We start from the raw sequence: 17279 nt of genomic DNA on the forward strand, positions 1-17279 counted from the left end.
CCTCCTCCACACCCTTGGCTGTGAATAGCATCTATCCTCCTTGGGCAGCTGCTCGCCCATCTCTAAGCTTCAGGAAGTCAGGATGACCTGACTCTAGCTGCAAAGTCCCAGCTGCTCTGTACCAGGTTTCTCTGATGGGAAATGGCTTTTTCCTGGGCTAGAATCCATGTCCATCTCACCAGTGGTGGCTTAGCTGGGAGAACTCTGGGGGAACTTAGCATCAGGCCAGAAGTGCTGAGCCTGCGACTCCCGGAGGGGCCAACATCCATGGCAGCATTATCCATCCCCATGTGTGCAGAGCTTTGCAGGGACCACATCTGAGCCAAGGGGGTCCCAGTTCTAAGCCTAGAATCCAGGGACCGCCTAACAGTCTAAGGCTCAAGAGCCATTGCCCTGCAAACAAACTTGCCATGGATTCTCAGTGGTTTTTAGGGATTAGGAAACAACTGGGACTGATGCTCCCCTGAATGGGATCACCACAGATCATTGTTTTACCCATGGCTGTGATATACTGGGGAGGCCTGGAGGTGGGGGGCCTTGAACAGTGTCCCCGCCCCGGACTCTGCCCCTTGCAGGCTGGGCGTGGCCTGCAGGGTCCCCACCGCCCCTCACCATGCGCAGGTAGTTCATGAGGCTGGTGCCGTGCTGCCAGATCTGGGCCGAGCCGCAGGACAGGGGCTTCACACCGATCTCCTGGCTGCGGTTCAGCTCCTGCACCGCGGTCACCACAGCATAGACGGCATCAAACAGCAGGGCCGAGGACAGCTGAGGTGGAGAGACAAAGTGGTGGGTGTAAAGGAGGGAAAGGAAAAGGAGGAAGAAAGGAGGAGGAAGAAAAAGCAAAACAAAGAAGTGAGGGCGTGTCTGCCCTGGGTCCACCTCTCCCTGGAGACTTGCAGACACAGCTCGCCACGCCATTTCTCGCATCCTCCCACCAGGCCCCAAGCTCTTTCCTGCCACATGGTTGCTGCTTCCCACGTCGTCTGGGATGCGGTTATCTTGGCTGATGCTCCCTCATTAGCAAACGATCCAGATGCCGAGAGATCAGCATGTGCTTATCTGCAGTATTCTCTGGCATTTGGCCTTTGAGATTCTTCAGGTGCTTCTAAGTAATTACAACTCCAACAAGGGATGCTGGGGGTGAGGAGGAGGAAGAGGATGGAAGGACCATCCTCAAAGTCCCTGTCTTCTCTCCATCTGTATCTTGTCTTCAGAGAGGTGACCCAGGTGATGTATCCCCAGTGTGCTCTGGGCTTCATGAGTCCTTTCTGTGGTCCAGCTTGGGCTGCCTTGAGCTCCTGAAACCTCCTAAGCCCTGAACATCTTCTTTTCCCAGCTTAGTCTCCAAGGGTCCTCCATCTATTACCAGACAGTTCTCTCCCAGGCTCCTGGCAATCAGCCCAGGTCTCTCACTGGGATCCTCCAGCAGCTTCTCGGAAACCTTGTGTTCCATCCACACTCCTCCAGCTTATTCCTCCCACCCCATCCCCCATCACCAATTTCACCTCCAAAGGTGTGAGAGCCTATTATCTAACTTCTGGCTCATCAGCTTTTCCATCCCACTGCAGGTCTCCATTCTGAAGCATCTTTTGGATCTCCCAATTTCTTTCTCCCTCTACTATTATTTACTGATTTAGCTCTGGAAAGCATTTGGCACTGCAGGTGGGGAAAGTCCTGGTACCTAACTAGCGCTCCATCCATGTTTCTGCTCCTGGGTCTGCAAAGCCCACCATCCCTGCTCCTTCCATCTTCCATCCTGTTTCCCTTTCGGAGCCCTTGCTGTCTTTCTGTGGCTTCTGTTCCCCATCTATGTGGGCATGTCTCTAGGTCCTGTCTCTGCTTCTCCTGTCCTGTCTCTTCTAAATATTAACCCCCCCAAACGACTCAATTCTCATTTAAAATCCTCTCCTCTTTCTTGGCTCAAAATGTTCCTTGGCAAACACCCACGATTCTCTTGTTTTTATATTTTCATTTGTTTCTTCATTGCTGTCTTCTTTGAAGCTGTTTGTAAATTGTTTAGGGGAATGAAAGACTGTATAAATTAAGATGAATCAATCTGACTCAAGGAATAGCAGCTGAATTTCTTCATCCACTGGAATAAAAGTATGAGTATCTTTTAAACACACCACTGTAACCCTTATATTCCCCAACACCCTCAGACCAATGGATTCCCAGAGTCCTCTTGGGTGTCCGTTTGTCTCTGAACTTCTGTCGCTTAAACTCTGATCCCCAGCACAATTCCAGGACAGGAATCATTAAAATTTCATGGACTAGTTCTTACAATCTGGGTTTTATTCAATGAAATAAACACTTAATTACAAACAGCTGTTTTAGCCCAAATTCTAATTACTTAATCTAGCCATCTGTAATTTTAATGATTTTCTACGATTTTTGTTCTTTGCTGCGTGATGAATGGGAGTGGCATATGAAATTAGCAGGGACGTGTCTTCGTTCAAGATTGTCTTCTGCTCAGGCGGGAAGCATGGTTGTGGTTTGCTGGCAGCCGCCAGGCAGGCACGGCCTGGTGGGGGCAGCACTGAGCGCTTTTTTTTTTGGTGGTCACCCTTCTGTACAGCCATTCCCTCTCTGTGCCCTTGGAACTGGGCCCCCATTCCAACAAGCTCCACCTGGAACATCATGGGCCCAACAGGGAAGATGAGGAAGAGAGGGAGACACACTCCAGTTGGGAGAAAAAGAAGTAAGAGAGAAGAAAATGCAAAGAAAATGTGGAGTGCAGGAGAGAAAGAAGAACAGAAAGAGCAAGAAGGGGAGGAGGTTATAGTGACAAAGGAAAGTGGAAAGGGCAGAGTGAGGGGGGAGGAGATGAGAAGGAAAAAGAGAACAGAACTGATGGAGGAGGAGAGGACCGTGGAGGAAAGAGAGAGGAGGAGAGCGGCCCCTCCCAGATGGAGCATCTCTTTAGGAAGCTGAAGTGGGGAGACAAACCGGGCTGTGTGTTCCTGGAACTGATTCTTTCTCGCCTTCCAGCTCCCGGCAGATGAAGGAGCTAGGCTGTTTGTGCTGGGAATTTCCGCCTCCAAAGAGACAGGAAGAGGCACCGCTTTTCAAAAGGTAGGTGCTAGAGTGAGAAGCCTTGGGAAAGATGAGCTTCACATTCGTCAAGGGGAGGAGTTCCTACATTGCCTTCCCTTCAGACACCGTGGCTGGAAGGTTCTGTAAGCTAGAGCCGAGGCTTAGCTGTGGCCCCGTCCTCTGGAGGGCCTCCGCAAGGCCCCCGGCACTCTTGCACCTCAGTTTTCTCATTTGTTCAATAGGGCAGCATGACTGCTCTTGTCTGTTGTTAGGGTGCCACGAAGAGGAAGACGTCCAGGTGGGAATATTTCAAGCATCAGTGGTTCGGCATTCTATCTGTTCTCTGTTCTCACTCCCTGACTCTGAGTCCGTGAGTGTGGCTTTCTTTGGCCAACAAAATGAGGTGGAAGTCACAGTGTGCTCATCCTGGGAGCCTAGGACTCAGAGGTCTTGTGCATTTCCACTTGCTTTGCCACCCTCCTGCCACCACCATGAGAGGACATGCCAGGCCAGCCTGCTGGGCTAGAAGGATGGGAGCTATGTGGAGCCCCAGCCTGATTAGCCGACTCCTAGGCATTGAATGAGCTCAGCCAGATCAAAAGAGCTGCCCTGCTGAGCCAGCTTAGATGACCTGATCCCTGGTTGACCCTCAGATGCACGAGCTCCATAAATGTTTATTTTGTAAGCTGGTGAGATCTGGGTGCTGGTTGTTACAAAGCTGGTGTTGCAAAAGCTACCTGATATACTTACTAATGCTTCTTGAAATATCTGCCAGATAAAATGTTAAATAAGTTCATTCAGTGCATGTAGTGGAAGAAGTGGTGAAGTGTTAGTCACTCAATCGTGTCCTACTCTTTGCGACCCCCACAGACTGTATCCCTCCAGGCTTCTCTGTCCATGGAATTCTCCAGGCAAGAATACCGGAGTGGGTAGTCATTCCCTTCTGTGGGTAGATCCTCCCAGGGTATCTTCCCAACCCAGGGATTGAACCTGGGTCTCCTGCATTGCAGGCAGATTCTTTACTGTCTGAGCCACCAGGGAATGTGTGGCTCAAAGTATCCAGCAGATGGAATGTTAAATAAATTAATTCAATGCATATCTGTACTCTTTACATTATGCAATAAAATTGAGGATGGAATCATATCGCATTTTATCTTCACAATAATCCTCTAAGATGGTCAAACCTAATTCCGCAAAATGACAGAAAAAGAATCTGAGGCCCAGGAGGGTTACATAGCTACCTAAGATCACACAGCGAGAAAACAGCAGAGCCAGGATTTGAATCCAGGTCCTGTGCCTCTTGTCAGCACATGTGAGCACAGCCCAAGCTGGTCCCATAGCCCTGTTAGTGGTGCCGCCTGGCCAGGGTGTCAGGTGGGCATGAGCCAGGTGCCCAGGGCCACCTGTCTGCCTGTCTGTGGTCAATGTGCACACAAATGGCAGCGTTGAAACCCTCAGAGGGACACTGGCAACGTGGCACCAGGACCTTTAATGTCACTAGGCCAGATGCCAAATGTGGACTGGTTTGGGTTGGAGAGGAGGCGGCAGGTTTTGCCTCCTCTTAGCTCAGTTGGTAAATAATCCACCTGCAATGCAGGAAACTCCTGTTTGATTCCTGAGTTGGGAAGATCCACTAGAGAAGGAATAGGCTACCCACTCTAGTATTCTTGGGCTTTCCTTGTGGCTTAGCTGGTAAAGAATCCACCTGCAATGTGGGAGACCTGGGCTTGATTCCTGGGTTGGGAAGATCCCCTGGAGAAGGGAATGGCAACCCACTCCAGTATTCTTGCCTGGGAAATCCCATGGACATAGGAGCCTGGTGGGCTACAGTCCATGGGGTCGCAAAGAGTCAGACACAACTAAGTGGCTTTCACTTTACTTTACTTCACTTCCGGATAATGTGCTATGAGCCTCTGAAGAGGCTGTGCTACAGCCTCTGTGAGGTGTAATGAGCACCTCATTACAACACTGGAGTGATGAGTGCAAGACCCACGGACAAGACCAGGGGCACAGGGCTGCACTCCTCCCAGGAAGGGTGAGCAAGGTCCCACCTATGACCCTATGCCTGAGGACTTGTCACTGCGCCTTAAGCAACTGGGGGTGAGGACTCCCTTCCTCCAGGTGTTTCGCCCCAGCAAATCCTTCCTATGGCATCTTCCCTCTTTCAGGCCTAAAACACCCTGCTAGAATGCGCTTGGTAATCCTGAGAACCTTCTAGCTCAAGTTCTCATGCCTCCTCTCAGTTGGTTCCCTGATCAAAGCTCCTTGAGCTTTGCAAGAGTTCTGACCTTTGGAAAGTTATGTGAGCATCACATGAACAACCTCATGGGGCTTTGGGAGGCTTAACTCTAACCTGGCTAGGACAGATCTAGAAAGCCATACAAGCCCACTTCCAGAGAACATGCCTTGTAATAAATGAACATGAGCAGATATCCCTGATAGGCCCCAGAGAGTAAGGACATTGGACCCAGTGGAGAACAGCCAGGGAAATCTCTGCCTCCATCACACACACACAGGGAATGAAGTGCAGGGAGGAAAAACGCAGGTAAAAGCACAAAGGAAGCCTCTCTGGATGAGCTGCACTGGGGGCAATGGTCCACAGCACAGGACCAGGAGTATCAGAATCTAGTTTCACTTGGAAAAGGCTTAGTGTTTGCCCCTGAACAAGATCCCCACATCCCCTTCCCTCATCTCCATGCCTGGGCTTCAGTCTATCTGAGAGATGAAGGAACAGATCAGCTAAAGCCCTTCCAATGTAAGATTCTTGGATCCGAAACTCAGTGGGTCTTAGCAACAGCGTCAACAGGAGTCTGGCCACAATCACTAAATGACAGTCTGGGGCCTCCACATGCTCCCAACCTGCTGACTTCTCCCCCAAAGTGTCCCTTGTAAGCACTTTCCAGCACTTGTATGATCTACTTTTGAGCTGGGCCTGGAGAAGGCTGGAGTCCAGGATGGGCTGTATTTGGGGGGAGGGGCTGGCTCACAGAGGGGGTGCTGGCAGCAAAGGGGCACCAGGGAGGGGCCTGGTGGGCACTTACTGCGGGCCCCGTGAAGGGCACGTGGTCACAGTTCTCCTGCCAGGACTGGTTGAGGCTCTGTGCAAACTCTTGGAAGAAAGCGTGGGACTGGTTGAAGATGGAAAAGCCCAGAATGTTGACTCGATCGTCCACGAGACTGTCCATCCGCTGGAGCGAGAACTCCTGAAAGATGCAGCAGGCAGGGCAGAGCAGGGTCAGGGAGGGCAGGGTGGGTGGGCTCTGCAGGCTCATAGCTAGGGAGTGCAGCCTAGCCAGATGGACAGCATTGCCAGGTGCTCTGCTGGGCGTCAGGGTCCGGGGGTGGCAGAGAGTTCTTCCTCAAATAGCTCACAGGGTAGGGGTGCAGGGAGGGAGAAAGGAGAAATGAGCAGAATGATCTCTACAAAAGGCATGTGTACAATGCTCTGGCTGGAGAAAGAAAGAAAAACACAAATGAGTTGGTAGAGGCAGGATGGTGTGTGCAGAAGGTGTGACCCATGAGCTGTCTTGAAGGATGCTCAGCATTTTCTGGGTGGAAAATGTGAGTGGACCAAGGCTATTCCAGACAGGATTCACCATGGATACAAAGACCTGGAGGTGAGACAGTGTGTGGGCGCCTGCAGGATACTTTCACAGGAGCATCGCTCTTCAAAGCATGTCCACAGAACGCCTGCCACAGACTCACCTGGGTATCTTTTTTAAAAAAAGTGATGATGCCTGCATCCCACCTAACACCAACTGAATCCATATCTCAGAAGCTGAGGCCCAGGACCCAGTATTTTTAGCAGGGTCCAAGGTCATATGCACATCAAAGTTTGAGAGGCACTGGGTCAGAACCAGGATACATGAGGGTGGGGTGACCGTGCGAGATGGAGTGGGAGATGTCAGCAGGGGCCGGAGCACAGGGCTTGGTTCCTGGGTCGGGGAGCTTGCGCTTTATCCTAATAGTGATGGGACCTGAAGGCTCAGTCAGCCAAGGAGTAAGAAGATCATGTTGTATTTCTAAGAATCTCCACCTGAACATCTGCAGGTAGGGCTGTGCCTTCATTTTATTATTATTATTTTTTATTCATTTCACAAATATTGAAGTGCTAATTATGTGCCAGACACGGGCCCAGAGGGTGTTCTAGACACGGAATATATATGAACAAGAAACACATTTCCTGATGTTCAGGACCTTGCAGGTTAGGGGACGAGACAGACTGTAAGCAAACAAATAAATACGTATACTGTCAGATAGGGCTTCCCTGGTGGCTCAGCAGTAAAGAATTTGCCTGCAATGCAGGAGCCACAGGGAGACACAGTTTCGATCCCTGGGTCAGAAAGATCCCCTGGAGAAGGGTATGGCAACCCACTTCAGTATTCTTGCCTGGAGAATTCTAAGAACAGAGGAGCCTGGTGGGCTACAGTCCATGAGGTCATAGAGTCGGACACAACTGAAGCGACTTAGCACCCAGGCACTGTCAGATATCTATGGGGTTAGAATGGGGGTTGCTCCCTGAGATGAGGCAGTTAGGGAAACCCCATGTGGGGCAGTGGCATGTAGATACTCAAGGGAATGCTCCCAGGATGTGTGGTCCTCACCCATCATGTGGCTGGAGCCATGGTTTCACTCAGCTAAAAACTGCAGGCATGAGTCTCAAGGAGGCTAGTTAGTGTCACAGGGAGAAGCACCCCTATCTCAGGCAGGGCTGAGGTCAGAGCCCTGGACCCCCAAAGTCCCCCTGGTCCTATACAGGGAAACCAGGCAGGAGAGTGTGGGCTATTCAGCTCACCAATCCCTGCTCCTGAAATAATGCCTTCACATGCAGGTCAGGTCATCCTTGTACATTGAATTCACATTCATCATACATTTATTCCACATGCCTCACACACAGCTCTGCACCCTCTGGGCACATGGTCGTTAGACCCCAGGACTAACCCATCAGCCACTCCGTCTGACATGACAGATGGCAGGTGCCGTGGGCTTGCTTTGTAGCCGAGCAGAAACACAGCTCTTCTTCAGGCGGCCTCCATGTCTTAAGACTTAGTTCCTCCAGGCCCCTGTCACATCCCTGGCAAACTCACTCACTCACATCCATGGCCACGGCCAAGCCCTTGGGCCATGGGCCTGCGCTGTGCCCAGAGTCCAGCCTCATTAGCTGCAGCTTGCAGACTAAAGTTACAAAGATGCCTTTGGAGCCACCAAACGCTGACAGCATGGAGTGGGATAAGGATTAAGTGTCTTTTGGATCCTGCCACATCCCCGTCAGGGGAACCCGGACGTGTCAGAGAATGTATTGATTCATAAGCTGATATGTCTCCCGTCTCTAACAGGGCAGCTGCCCATGCACTATGGGCTATCAGCAGACACGAGGGTGCAGATGGCTAACGAGGAGAGAGCATCTGGCAAGGACGGGGTGGTGGGGTGCAGAGCCAGGCTGCTGTCAGGCAACCGAGGGGCCTTCCCAGCTGTGGTTGGTGTTGGGGGAGCTGGAGATGTCCCCTCTCCCTCGGCTTCTGTGTCAATGTGGGCAGCTCGTCACCACCACCCCACCCCCTACCCCGCCCTATCCTCACATGCACAGCAGGGTGGAAGAAGGCCCATTTCAAGGAAGCCCTGATAGCTCAGTTGGTAAAGAATCCACCTGCAATGCAGGAGACCTTGGTTCGATTCCTGGGTCAGGAAGATCCCCTGGAGAAGGGATAGGCTACCTATTCCAGTATTCTTATGCTTCCCTTGTGGCTCAGCTGGTATAGAATCCGCCTGCAATGTGGGAGACCTGGGTTCGATCCCTGGGTTGGGAAGATCCCCTGGAGAAGGGAAAGGCTACCCAACTCCAGTATTCTGGCCTGGAGAATTCCATGGACTGTATAGTCCATGGGGTCGCAAAGAGTTGGATATAAGTGAGCAACTTTCACTTTCACTTTGACACCTTGATGTCTAGACTCACAGTGGCAGTAGGGGGACACATGGTAAGCGCTTTGGGTTCAAATCCAGGGGCTGCACTATACTGCCATGTATGATCTGGGCTTCAGATCCTCATTTAAAGTGGCAACAACAATGACAGCAACCTCAGAGGTTGTTCAAGGAACAAATAATAGGCATGCACCAGGCGTATCATCTCTGGCACATAAGACATGTTCAACATGCGACGGCTACGAACATGCTACCACAAGATTGTGGGAAGCTTCTAGCTTCCTACTTCTTTAGTTCCACTCGTCTTGGAAACCTGAGTTCAAAAGGTGTTTCCTTGAAATGCATGGCCCGAGCTGAGTAAGAATGAATGAATTAATTACAGACACTTAGAGACAGCCCATCCCAAAGTCAGACAACCTGTCTTCCCGCCTTTTAATAACTACCTTCTCATCCTCCAATTATATCCTATTTTCAAAGGCCCCCTTAAGATAAAAAGATCCAGGAGCTTCCTTGATAATCCATCCTATTTATAACGACCTATGGGAGAGCTTGTGAAAGGACAAGAAAGGGGTGGAGTGTTCTTCTATTGTAATTTCCCAGGACACTTCAGGCTTCTATTCTCTAAGCATCTTCACTGTTAAGAAATGCTTCTTTCTGTCTAAACTTACAGTCTTCTGCTGCTGCTGAAGCTTGGTGTCTAAGTGAAAATGGGAAACAGCTGCCCACTGCCAGTTTGTATACAAAGAAAATCTTCTAAGTTCTAGTATTTCCCAAAGTGTGTTTCTTAGGACACTAGCTTTTCTGGGAAGTGTGTACAGAAGTTTCAATAAAACAAGTTTCCATGTTCAAATAAGGGGAGCAAACCTGGCATATTCTAAACACATGTTCAAGATTGACAACGCACACTAGCACATGAAAGGGTTAAAGAAGTCCTACCGTAAGCAGCTTAATTTTGTTTAACCTGGGACTTTCTAAGCTCTAACCATGGAACACTTTCCCCACCAAACCTATGGATGTCTCGCAGGAGTGTTCTATAGACTGTGCAGTGGGAAATGCTGTTTTAAACATGCTACATAGTCATGCACAGATGTGAGAGTTGGACCATCAAGCAGGCTGAGTGCTAAAGAATTGATGCTTTCAAACTGTGGTGCTGGAGAAGACTCTTGAGAGTCCCTTGGATGGCAAGGAGATCCAACCAGTCAATCCTAAAGGAAATCACCCCTGAATATTCGTTGGAAGGACTGATGCTGAAGCTCCAGTTTTTTGGCCACCTGATGCAAAGAGCTGACACACTGGAAAAGATCCTGATGCTGGGCAAGATTAAGGGAGGAGGAGAAGGGGGTGACAGAGGATGAGATGGTTGGATGGCATCACTGATTCAATGGACATGAGTTTGAGCATTTGATAGTGAAGGACAGGAAAGCCTGGCATGCTACAGTCCATGGGGTCACAAAGAGTAGAACATGACTTAGCAACAACTGAACAACAATTCTAAACATATTTAGGGAAACATGAATCATAACCCCCAAATCAAATCAAGTCATAGGGAGGGTATCATTTGGCTGAGGGGGTATTATACAAGATCAACCAATTTCAGGATGAGAGGGGAGCATAGACCCTCTGGCTCCTGCTTTCCACCGAGAGCTCTAGCCAAGAATGCACCCTGGCCTCATCCAGGTGTCCTGTGCTCTCCAGGTGTGTTCCCAGGCTGGCTGTGACCTTAACTGAAATGACAAAGTGTTAGGAGCCCTGGGGTAGATCTGGTTCTCATGGGAACCTTGGTTCTCTTATAAATGTGCTGGGGAGGGAAATCTTAAGGTCTCTGCTCCCAATGTGAGTAGATTCCATCACCGTCACGAGACCAGGGGAACCAGGGTGAAGAACAGAGCCCATGGCCACCTGGTAAGGCCAAGTGCTGGCACAGAGGCCAAGACCAAGTCTTCAATTACTCCAACAGCATGTGGTTTTGTGACAGCACTGGCAGTGCCAATATATTTTCACGTCCATGGCCTCTTCCTCCCAAGGCCTGTGTGTTCCTAAGAGCAGGGATGTACCTGACCCATTTATTATTTGTTTATTTTTGGCTGTGCTAAGTCTTCACCGCTGTTGGACTTTTCTCTAGCTGTGGCGGGTGGGAGCTACTCTGCAGTTGCAATGTGCAGGCTTCTCATTGCAATGGCTTCTCTTGTTGCAGAGCACAGGCTCTAGGGTGCGTGGGCTCCAGTAGTTGTGGCATTCGGGCTTAGTAGTTACTGTTTGCAGGCTGGGGCTCAAGAATTTGGGCTCAATAGTTGTGGCACACGGGCTTAGTTGCTCTGCAGCATGTGGGATCTTCCCCGACCAGGGATTGAACCCATGCCCCCTTCATTGGCAGGCAGATTCTTATCCACTGTGCCACCAGGGAAGTCCCCATTAAAAAAAAAAAAACTGGCTTCATCCAAGGATTTCAGGATCTTAATTCCCTGACCAAGGGTCAAACCTGTGCCCCCTTCATTGAGAGTGCAGGGTCTTAACCACTGGACAGCCAGGGAAGTTCCCTGCCTCATTTCTGAAACCTCCACTGCACCCAGCATAGTGCTTAATACCTGGAAGCTGTTTGGTGAATGTTGCTTGAGGCTGTGGATGGAAGATGCTTCAAAGTCCTGGGGTCCTCACTATGCCTGACTCTGCTCAGTCTTATTCCTACAGAAGGTATAAGAACATGAGCAGGATGGTGACCATCCCTCGATTGTCCTCTGCAAGTTACATTATTATATTTTGAAAAGCAAATTCCTAACAGCTTGTTTTCTTATCACTGGGCTTTCTTATTTAAAAATTTATAGATGTGCACACATTTGTGTATGTGTAAGCATATGGGATCGTGTGTGCATGTGTATCCTTCTGTATACAGTGATTTTCAGGAGTCTGAATAGCTGCAATTGAAGGTCAGGTCATGACCACAAATGAATACTGGAGAGGGTTACCTGAAATTGAAGGGTGTTTACAACAGGCCTGGGAGGAAGGCCTCATGCATAAAGGATGGAGCGTCACATGAGTGCTGTGGATCAGCTGAATGGCCCCCTTTGTCCAGCAGCTGTGACACTTCCAATGTCCTGGTTTGCCTACAGCCTTCCACTCCAGTCAGTTGCAAGGACCACTCCATGGCCCTACAGCCTGCTCATCCACCAGGCCAGGAGCTAGGGCAAGCTGAGTGTGGGCAGCAGGGTGGAGGGGTGAGGGACAAGGTCAGCCGACTAAGGTTAAAAGCACAAGGGTTTTTCATGATCTGGACTCAGCCTCTGTACTTGACTTTAAGAAGAAAAACAGGAAATCAAAACACAGGTCCAGACCATGTCCTGGAGTCAAGTCCATCTCCTAACCTTTCACTGTCTGGGCCTGGATGCAGGTGAAATGGGGAAGTGGGGGAAGGGCATTTCATACTCTCTGCCCACGAACCCCTTTTCCTTGGTTTCTTCTCCCAGTTTCTGAGCCCCCAGCGGCCTGACCATTGCCAGGGCCACCTAAGCTAGACACTTCAAAGACAGCCTCCGCCCCCTCTTCTTTCAATTCTATATCTAGTCAATCTGTGTCCTGTATCTCTACCCCTTCCTTTTCAATCCTGCCAGGTCAGGCCTTCCTCATTTCTCCTTTGTCTGTTAAGTAACCTACCCCTTGGACCTTGGGAGACTCAGCCACGACACAGCACAAGCCCCAGCTGCCATTCGTGCATGGCGCCCCCTGGAGTCGTGCCATGTGGCGATCCCATCAGGCGACAGCAGGATATAATAAAAAGGTTTTGAAATAAGACAGTCTGTGTTCGAATCCTGTTTTGCCACATACGGGTTAGGTGATCTTGAGCAACTGAGTAGCCTTGCTCACCTGTAAAATGCAGATCAGAGCATCCACCTTACAGGGATAATCCATGGCTAGTGCAGTCCATCCTCCACGCTGTCCCTTCTCCTCCCTCCTCCTGGTCCCCACACTCCACTTAGGTCTGGACAAAGTGAACTATCTGGCCTGGGGGTTTCTCCTCCCTTCTTCCCTCCCCTCCTCACCCTGCAAAAAGCTATCCTTAGCTACTTGCCAAATAAGAAAAGTTTGGCTAAGTCAGTCACCATAAGGTGTTAATTGCTTGGTGTGGCTATTTGTGTGGAGACAGAAGGCTTGAGTTGCAGTTCCAGACCTTCCAACCATAAATAATCCTAACAAAGCAATAATTATAATAATAATAGCTGTGACAATTTATTGACCACCAACTGTGTGCCTGGCAGAACTAAGCACTGCCTGTGCAGGATCTCAATCCATTCTTATAGCAGCCCTACCACAGGGGAGTTATCAGTGTCATTTTATAGCTGAAGAAGCAGAGACCCAGAGGAATGAGTGGTTTTCCAAGGTCACACAGCTGTAAACAGACCCAGACCCAGTGGTTTATATGTTTGTACCCCTTATTCATCCCTGTGAGCCGGGCATCAAGGGTCAAGGGTACTACGAGTTCATGCTGACTGTGCTGTACAAGAGCTGGCAAAATTGAATTAAAATTCACTTCAGAATATACAACTCGACTTTAAGAGCAATGACTTCTGGTCTAAGATTTGCAGCTACAAAATGAACACTCGTCGTCCAAGAGAGTAAAGAGATTATCCAACATCAACTAAATCTCTGCCTGAGAAACATTTTAATTACAAAGGGTCCTGGGGATTGGTGTGGCTCCAGACTGAGCAACTAAAACTGATCTTGAGAACATGCGAGAGCTGAGGTTTGCCCCATGCCATGTCTGTTCAGCACAAAGAATCCCAGGAAGGAATACGAGACAACACCAGGTTTCAGGTGGGGAGGAATTAGAAATAAATGCAGTATAATCGGATAACCAACAAGGACCTACTGTCTAGCACAGGGAACTCTGCTCAGTGTTATATGGCAGCCTGGATGGGAGGGGAGTTCGGGGGAGAATGGATACATGTGTATGTATGGCTGAGTCACTTCCCTGTTCACCCAAAAACTATCACAACACTGTTAATTGGCTATAACCCCATACAAAATGAAAAGTTTTTTTATAAAAGAAAGAAAAGCATTGTGACTGAAGACATGAATGGCTAACATGCATAGAGAAGTAGGCAGTTAAAATCAGCTTCATGCACTTGGCTGACTTCAGCCAGCACTGGTTTAGGAGCCTTGGTCATCCCTGATCACCATCATCTGAGCTGCAAAAGCTTTCCTGCTGGCCTGTGGGTGGTCTTGCTCATTGCTATATCTCTAGCCCAGTGAAACTTAGTGAAACCAGAAGCTGGTTCTTTGGTTTCATTAAATGATGCGGACAATAACTGTGCTGGAGAGAGTGGGTATGGATGTGGAGTCACAACATGTTAAATCAGACACTGTCTGCTGGTATTTTGTCCCAGATTTTCTTCACTGGAGCTTCACTGGAGTCCCAAATTCCAAAAACCAATTTCTGCTTTTTAATTTTTCAATCTCTTTATTTTAGTCTCTTTTCATTAGACAGGACTCTGTTACAAAATAGGGAAAATCACACTTCACAGTGTTGGCTGTGAGACTTAAAAGAGATAACAGTGATATATAGGAAAGTGCTATATAGATCAGAAATATGAAAAGAACTTCTTGAAATTATTAGTATTGTTAGTATAACAATACACTAGCTCAAGGAAGGCATTTTGTGTGCACTTTCAGGCATCATTAACAAGCAATGAGGATGACAGGGTGGGGAGGGAGCCTTCTGTCTTCCCTACAGATTTGTCATGGAGGAAGATGGAAGATTTCTCTGATCTTGCGTGGAGGCCTGAGAATTCAACATCTCCCTTCCTGCCAGGGCCACAGGCAACTTTTAAAAGTGCCACCCTGATGATGCCTCTACAGCCTCTGCACTCTCTTTGGATCCCACTACCCAGACCCAGTTGGGCTTTAACTGTCCTTCTTTGCAGACCCTTTGCTCCAGAACTGGTTCATACTCACACAGTGGTGTTTTAAGCAGTCCCTTGTTCCTCCGTTGCTTTCACCCAAGACTCAACCTCTGATCTCTGCTTCATGCTCAGGCCCCGCCCCTAACTTCCTGGGAGAGGAGACCAGCAACCTCCTATCATCCAAATCAGAAGTCATTTATTAAACATTACTTTGTCATTGAGGACCATAACATCAACTGCTTCCATTGGCACAACTCTACAAAACTCGTAAGGCACTTTCCTGCACCTCTTCTGGTCTTCACCAGCACACTTGGTGTGGAGAGAGTGGGTTTTAGTCACATACCCATCTGATGGAAGGAGACACTGAAGTGCCTAGGAGTTAAGTGTCCTGCTCAAAAGACAGACTGGCATTAAGGTCCAGGTACTTGGCATTCAAGATCCGCACTTATAATCCCATTCCTCCCTCCTGGGGCTCAGCAGAAGGTTAAGTCAATAGTAGTAGTGGTGTTAGTTCCTCAGTGGTGTCTGACTCTGCAACCCCATGGTCTGTAGCTCACCAGGCTCCTCTATTCAAGGAATTCTCCAGGCAAGAATACTGGAGTGGGTTGCCAGTCCCTTCTCCAGGGGATCTTCCTGACCCAGGGTCTCCCACACTGCAGGCAGATCCTTTACCATCTGAGCCACCAGTGAAGGATACAGCATAAACTCAAATGCACAAGCCCTCCACTGAGGTTGTTCATGACTGACAACTTTCCCAGGAGTACTGAGAACACCAAAAGCTTCCGATTTCTTAAGCCATTATTACGAAGCTGGAATAATGGAAGATATCCTTGACAATATCACTCCTAAACTTGTACTTCTTATTGTTCCACCCCAATCTAATCCCCTCCCTTGGTTACCTAGTTGTGAACGTCACCATCACCCACCCATCATTCAGGCTAGGATCTGCAGCTCATTCTCCACTTCTCCCCTTCTCACGCTCCCATCTCATCCATGTTTGCATGCACTAGGTTGTCACTGGAAACGCTGTACCTCTTTCATATCTCTTGAATCTGTCCCCTGCTCGCCATCCCAACCACTTCTGCCTCAATTCAGATCTTCACAAGCTTGTTCTTGGACTTTGAATGAATTGGCTTCCCCTCCTCCAGTTTTGCCTTTCTCCAGCTTCCTCCTTCATGCTATTGCTCAAGAGCTCTTTCTCAACAATTCATTTGATCATGAATCCGTCCCCACCTCCCAGTGCTCCTTACTACACTCAGGACAAAAACAAACTCCTTAGCTGGACATATGTGTCTTTTCACGCTATGATTCCTGTCTACCCCTCTGTTCATTCTTCACCTTGACTTCCTCCATCATCCAGGAACTGGCCACTGTCCTCACAGGTATGCTCATCATCACTTAGAGCTTTTTATCCCATCACTGCTCAGTCACTCATTCATTCATTCAGACTCTAGCCCACCAGGCTCCTCTGTCCATGGGTTTCTCCAGGCAAGAATACTGGAGTGGGTTGCCATGCCCTCCTCCAGGGGAGCTTCCCGAGGATCCTCCAGGGATCCTTCCCAAGGATCAAGCTCTCGTCTCTTGCATCTCCTGCATTGCAGGCAGATTCTTTACCTCTAGTACCATCTGGGAAGCTGTCATGAGTTTGTTCAAAGCAACTTCCCAAGGACTGGGTGCTATTGGAGACAATGTATTTACAGTAGCAGCATCCACCCGGGGGAAAGCATATAGAAAGAAGTCAAGGTTGTTGACTGAATGAATTTAGGAAGGGAGCACCTGTCAGGCTGTTTCTTATCTTACTGGATGGGCAGCTTGGTCCTTTAACTTTTGAGGCTCTTTCCTTATGACTACAGCTATTCATTTTCCCTTGGGACCCAAGTATGGGGGAGGCCAGGACCCAAGCCTTTGTCTTTTAAGTGGCCTCTTAGGGGCTTCTCTCGTTGTCCAGTGACTAACACTCTGCTGTCACTGTAGGGAACCCAGGTTTGAACCCTGGCCAGGGAACTAGATCCCACATGCCGCAACTAAGGGTTTGCATGCTGCAACAGAGATTGAAGATCACACGTGCCACAACTAAAACCTGGTTCAGCCAAATAAATAAATAAAAATTGAAAAGGAAAAAACAGTGGCCTCTTAGCCTTTCTCAAGAAAGCACTGAAGCCACCAGGAGTCCAGAATCTCCTGGGTACCCTCACATCTTCTCCCTCCCTCCAGGTACCTGTCTGTCTATTTATCTGCATCACAGCCTGTGCTCTCTGCATTCTAGGTGATTGCTTTTTGTGTAATAGGTCTTTGAAGAAAGTAGCAGCTGGGAGGCTAATTCACACCTGTCAGTGAATTCCATTTAATGGGAGATTTGATTCTAAACCTCCCTGCTCCCAGCTTTCCTGGATCCTTCTCCCTGCATGTCTCCTCTTCATGTATCCCCATGAC

General features: G+C 49.0%; 1 protein-coding gene across 1 annotated transcript in view; it reads right to left on the minus strand.

Annotated features, from left to right (window-relative positions):
• GRIK4 (glutamate ionotropic receptor kainate type subunit 4) overlaps nucleotides 1–17279 on the minus strand; it is a 502860-nt gene that overhangs the window by 118416 nt on the left and 367165 nt on the right. The window contains 2 exon segments of the mRNA XM_027563462.1: nucleotides 613–765; nucleotides 6075–6236. Of these exon segments, the coding sequence (XP_027419263.1) occupies nucleotides 613–765; nucleotides 6075–6236 (315 nt within the window).

Source organism: Bos indicus x Bos taurus, chromosome 15 (assembly GCF_003369695.1).
Source record: "Bos indicus x Bos taurus breed Angus x Brahman F1 hybrid chromosome 15, Bos_hybrid_MaternalHap_v2.0, whole genome shotgun sequence".
Taxonomy (NCBI): Eukaryota; Metazoa; Chordata; class Mammalia; order Artiodactyla; family Bovidae; genus Bos; species Bos indicus x Bos taurus.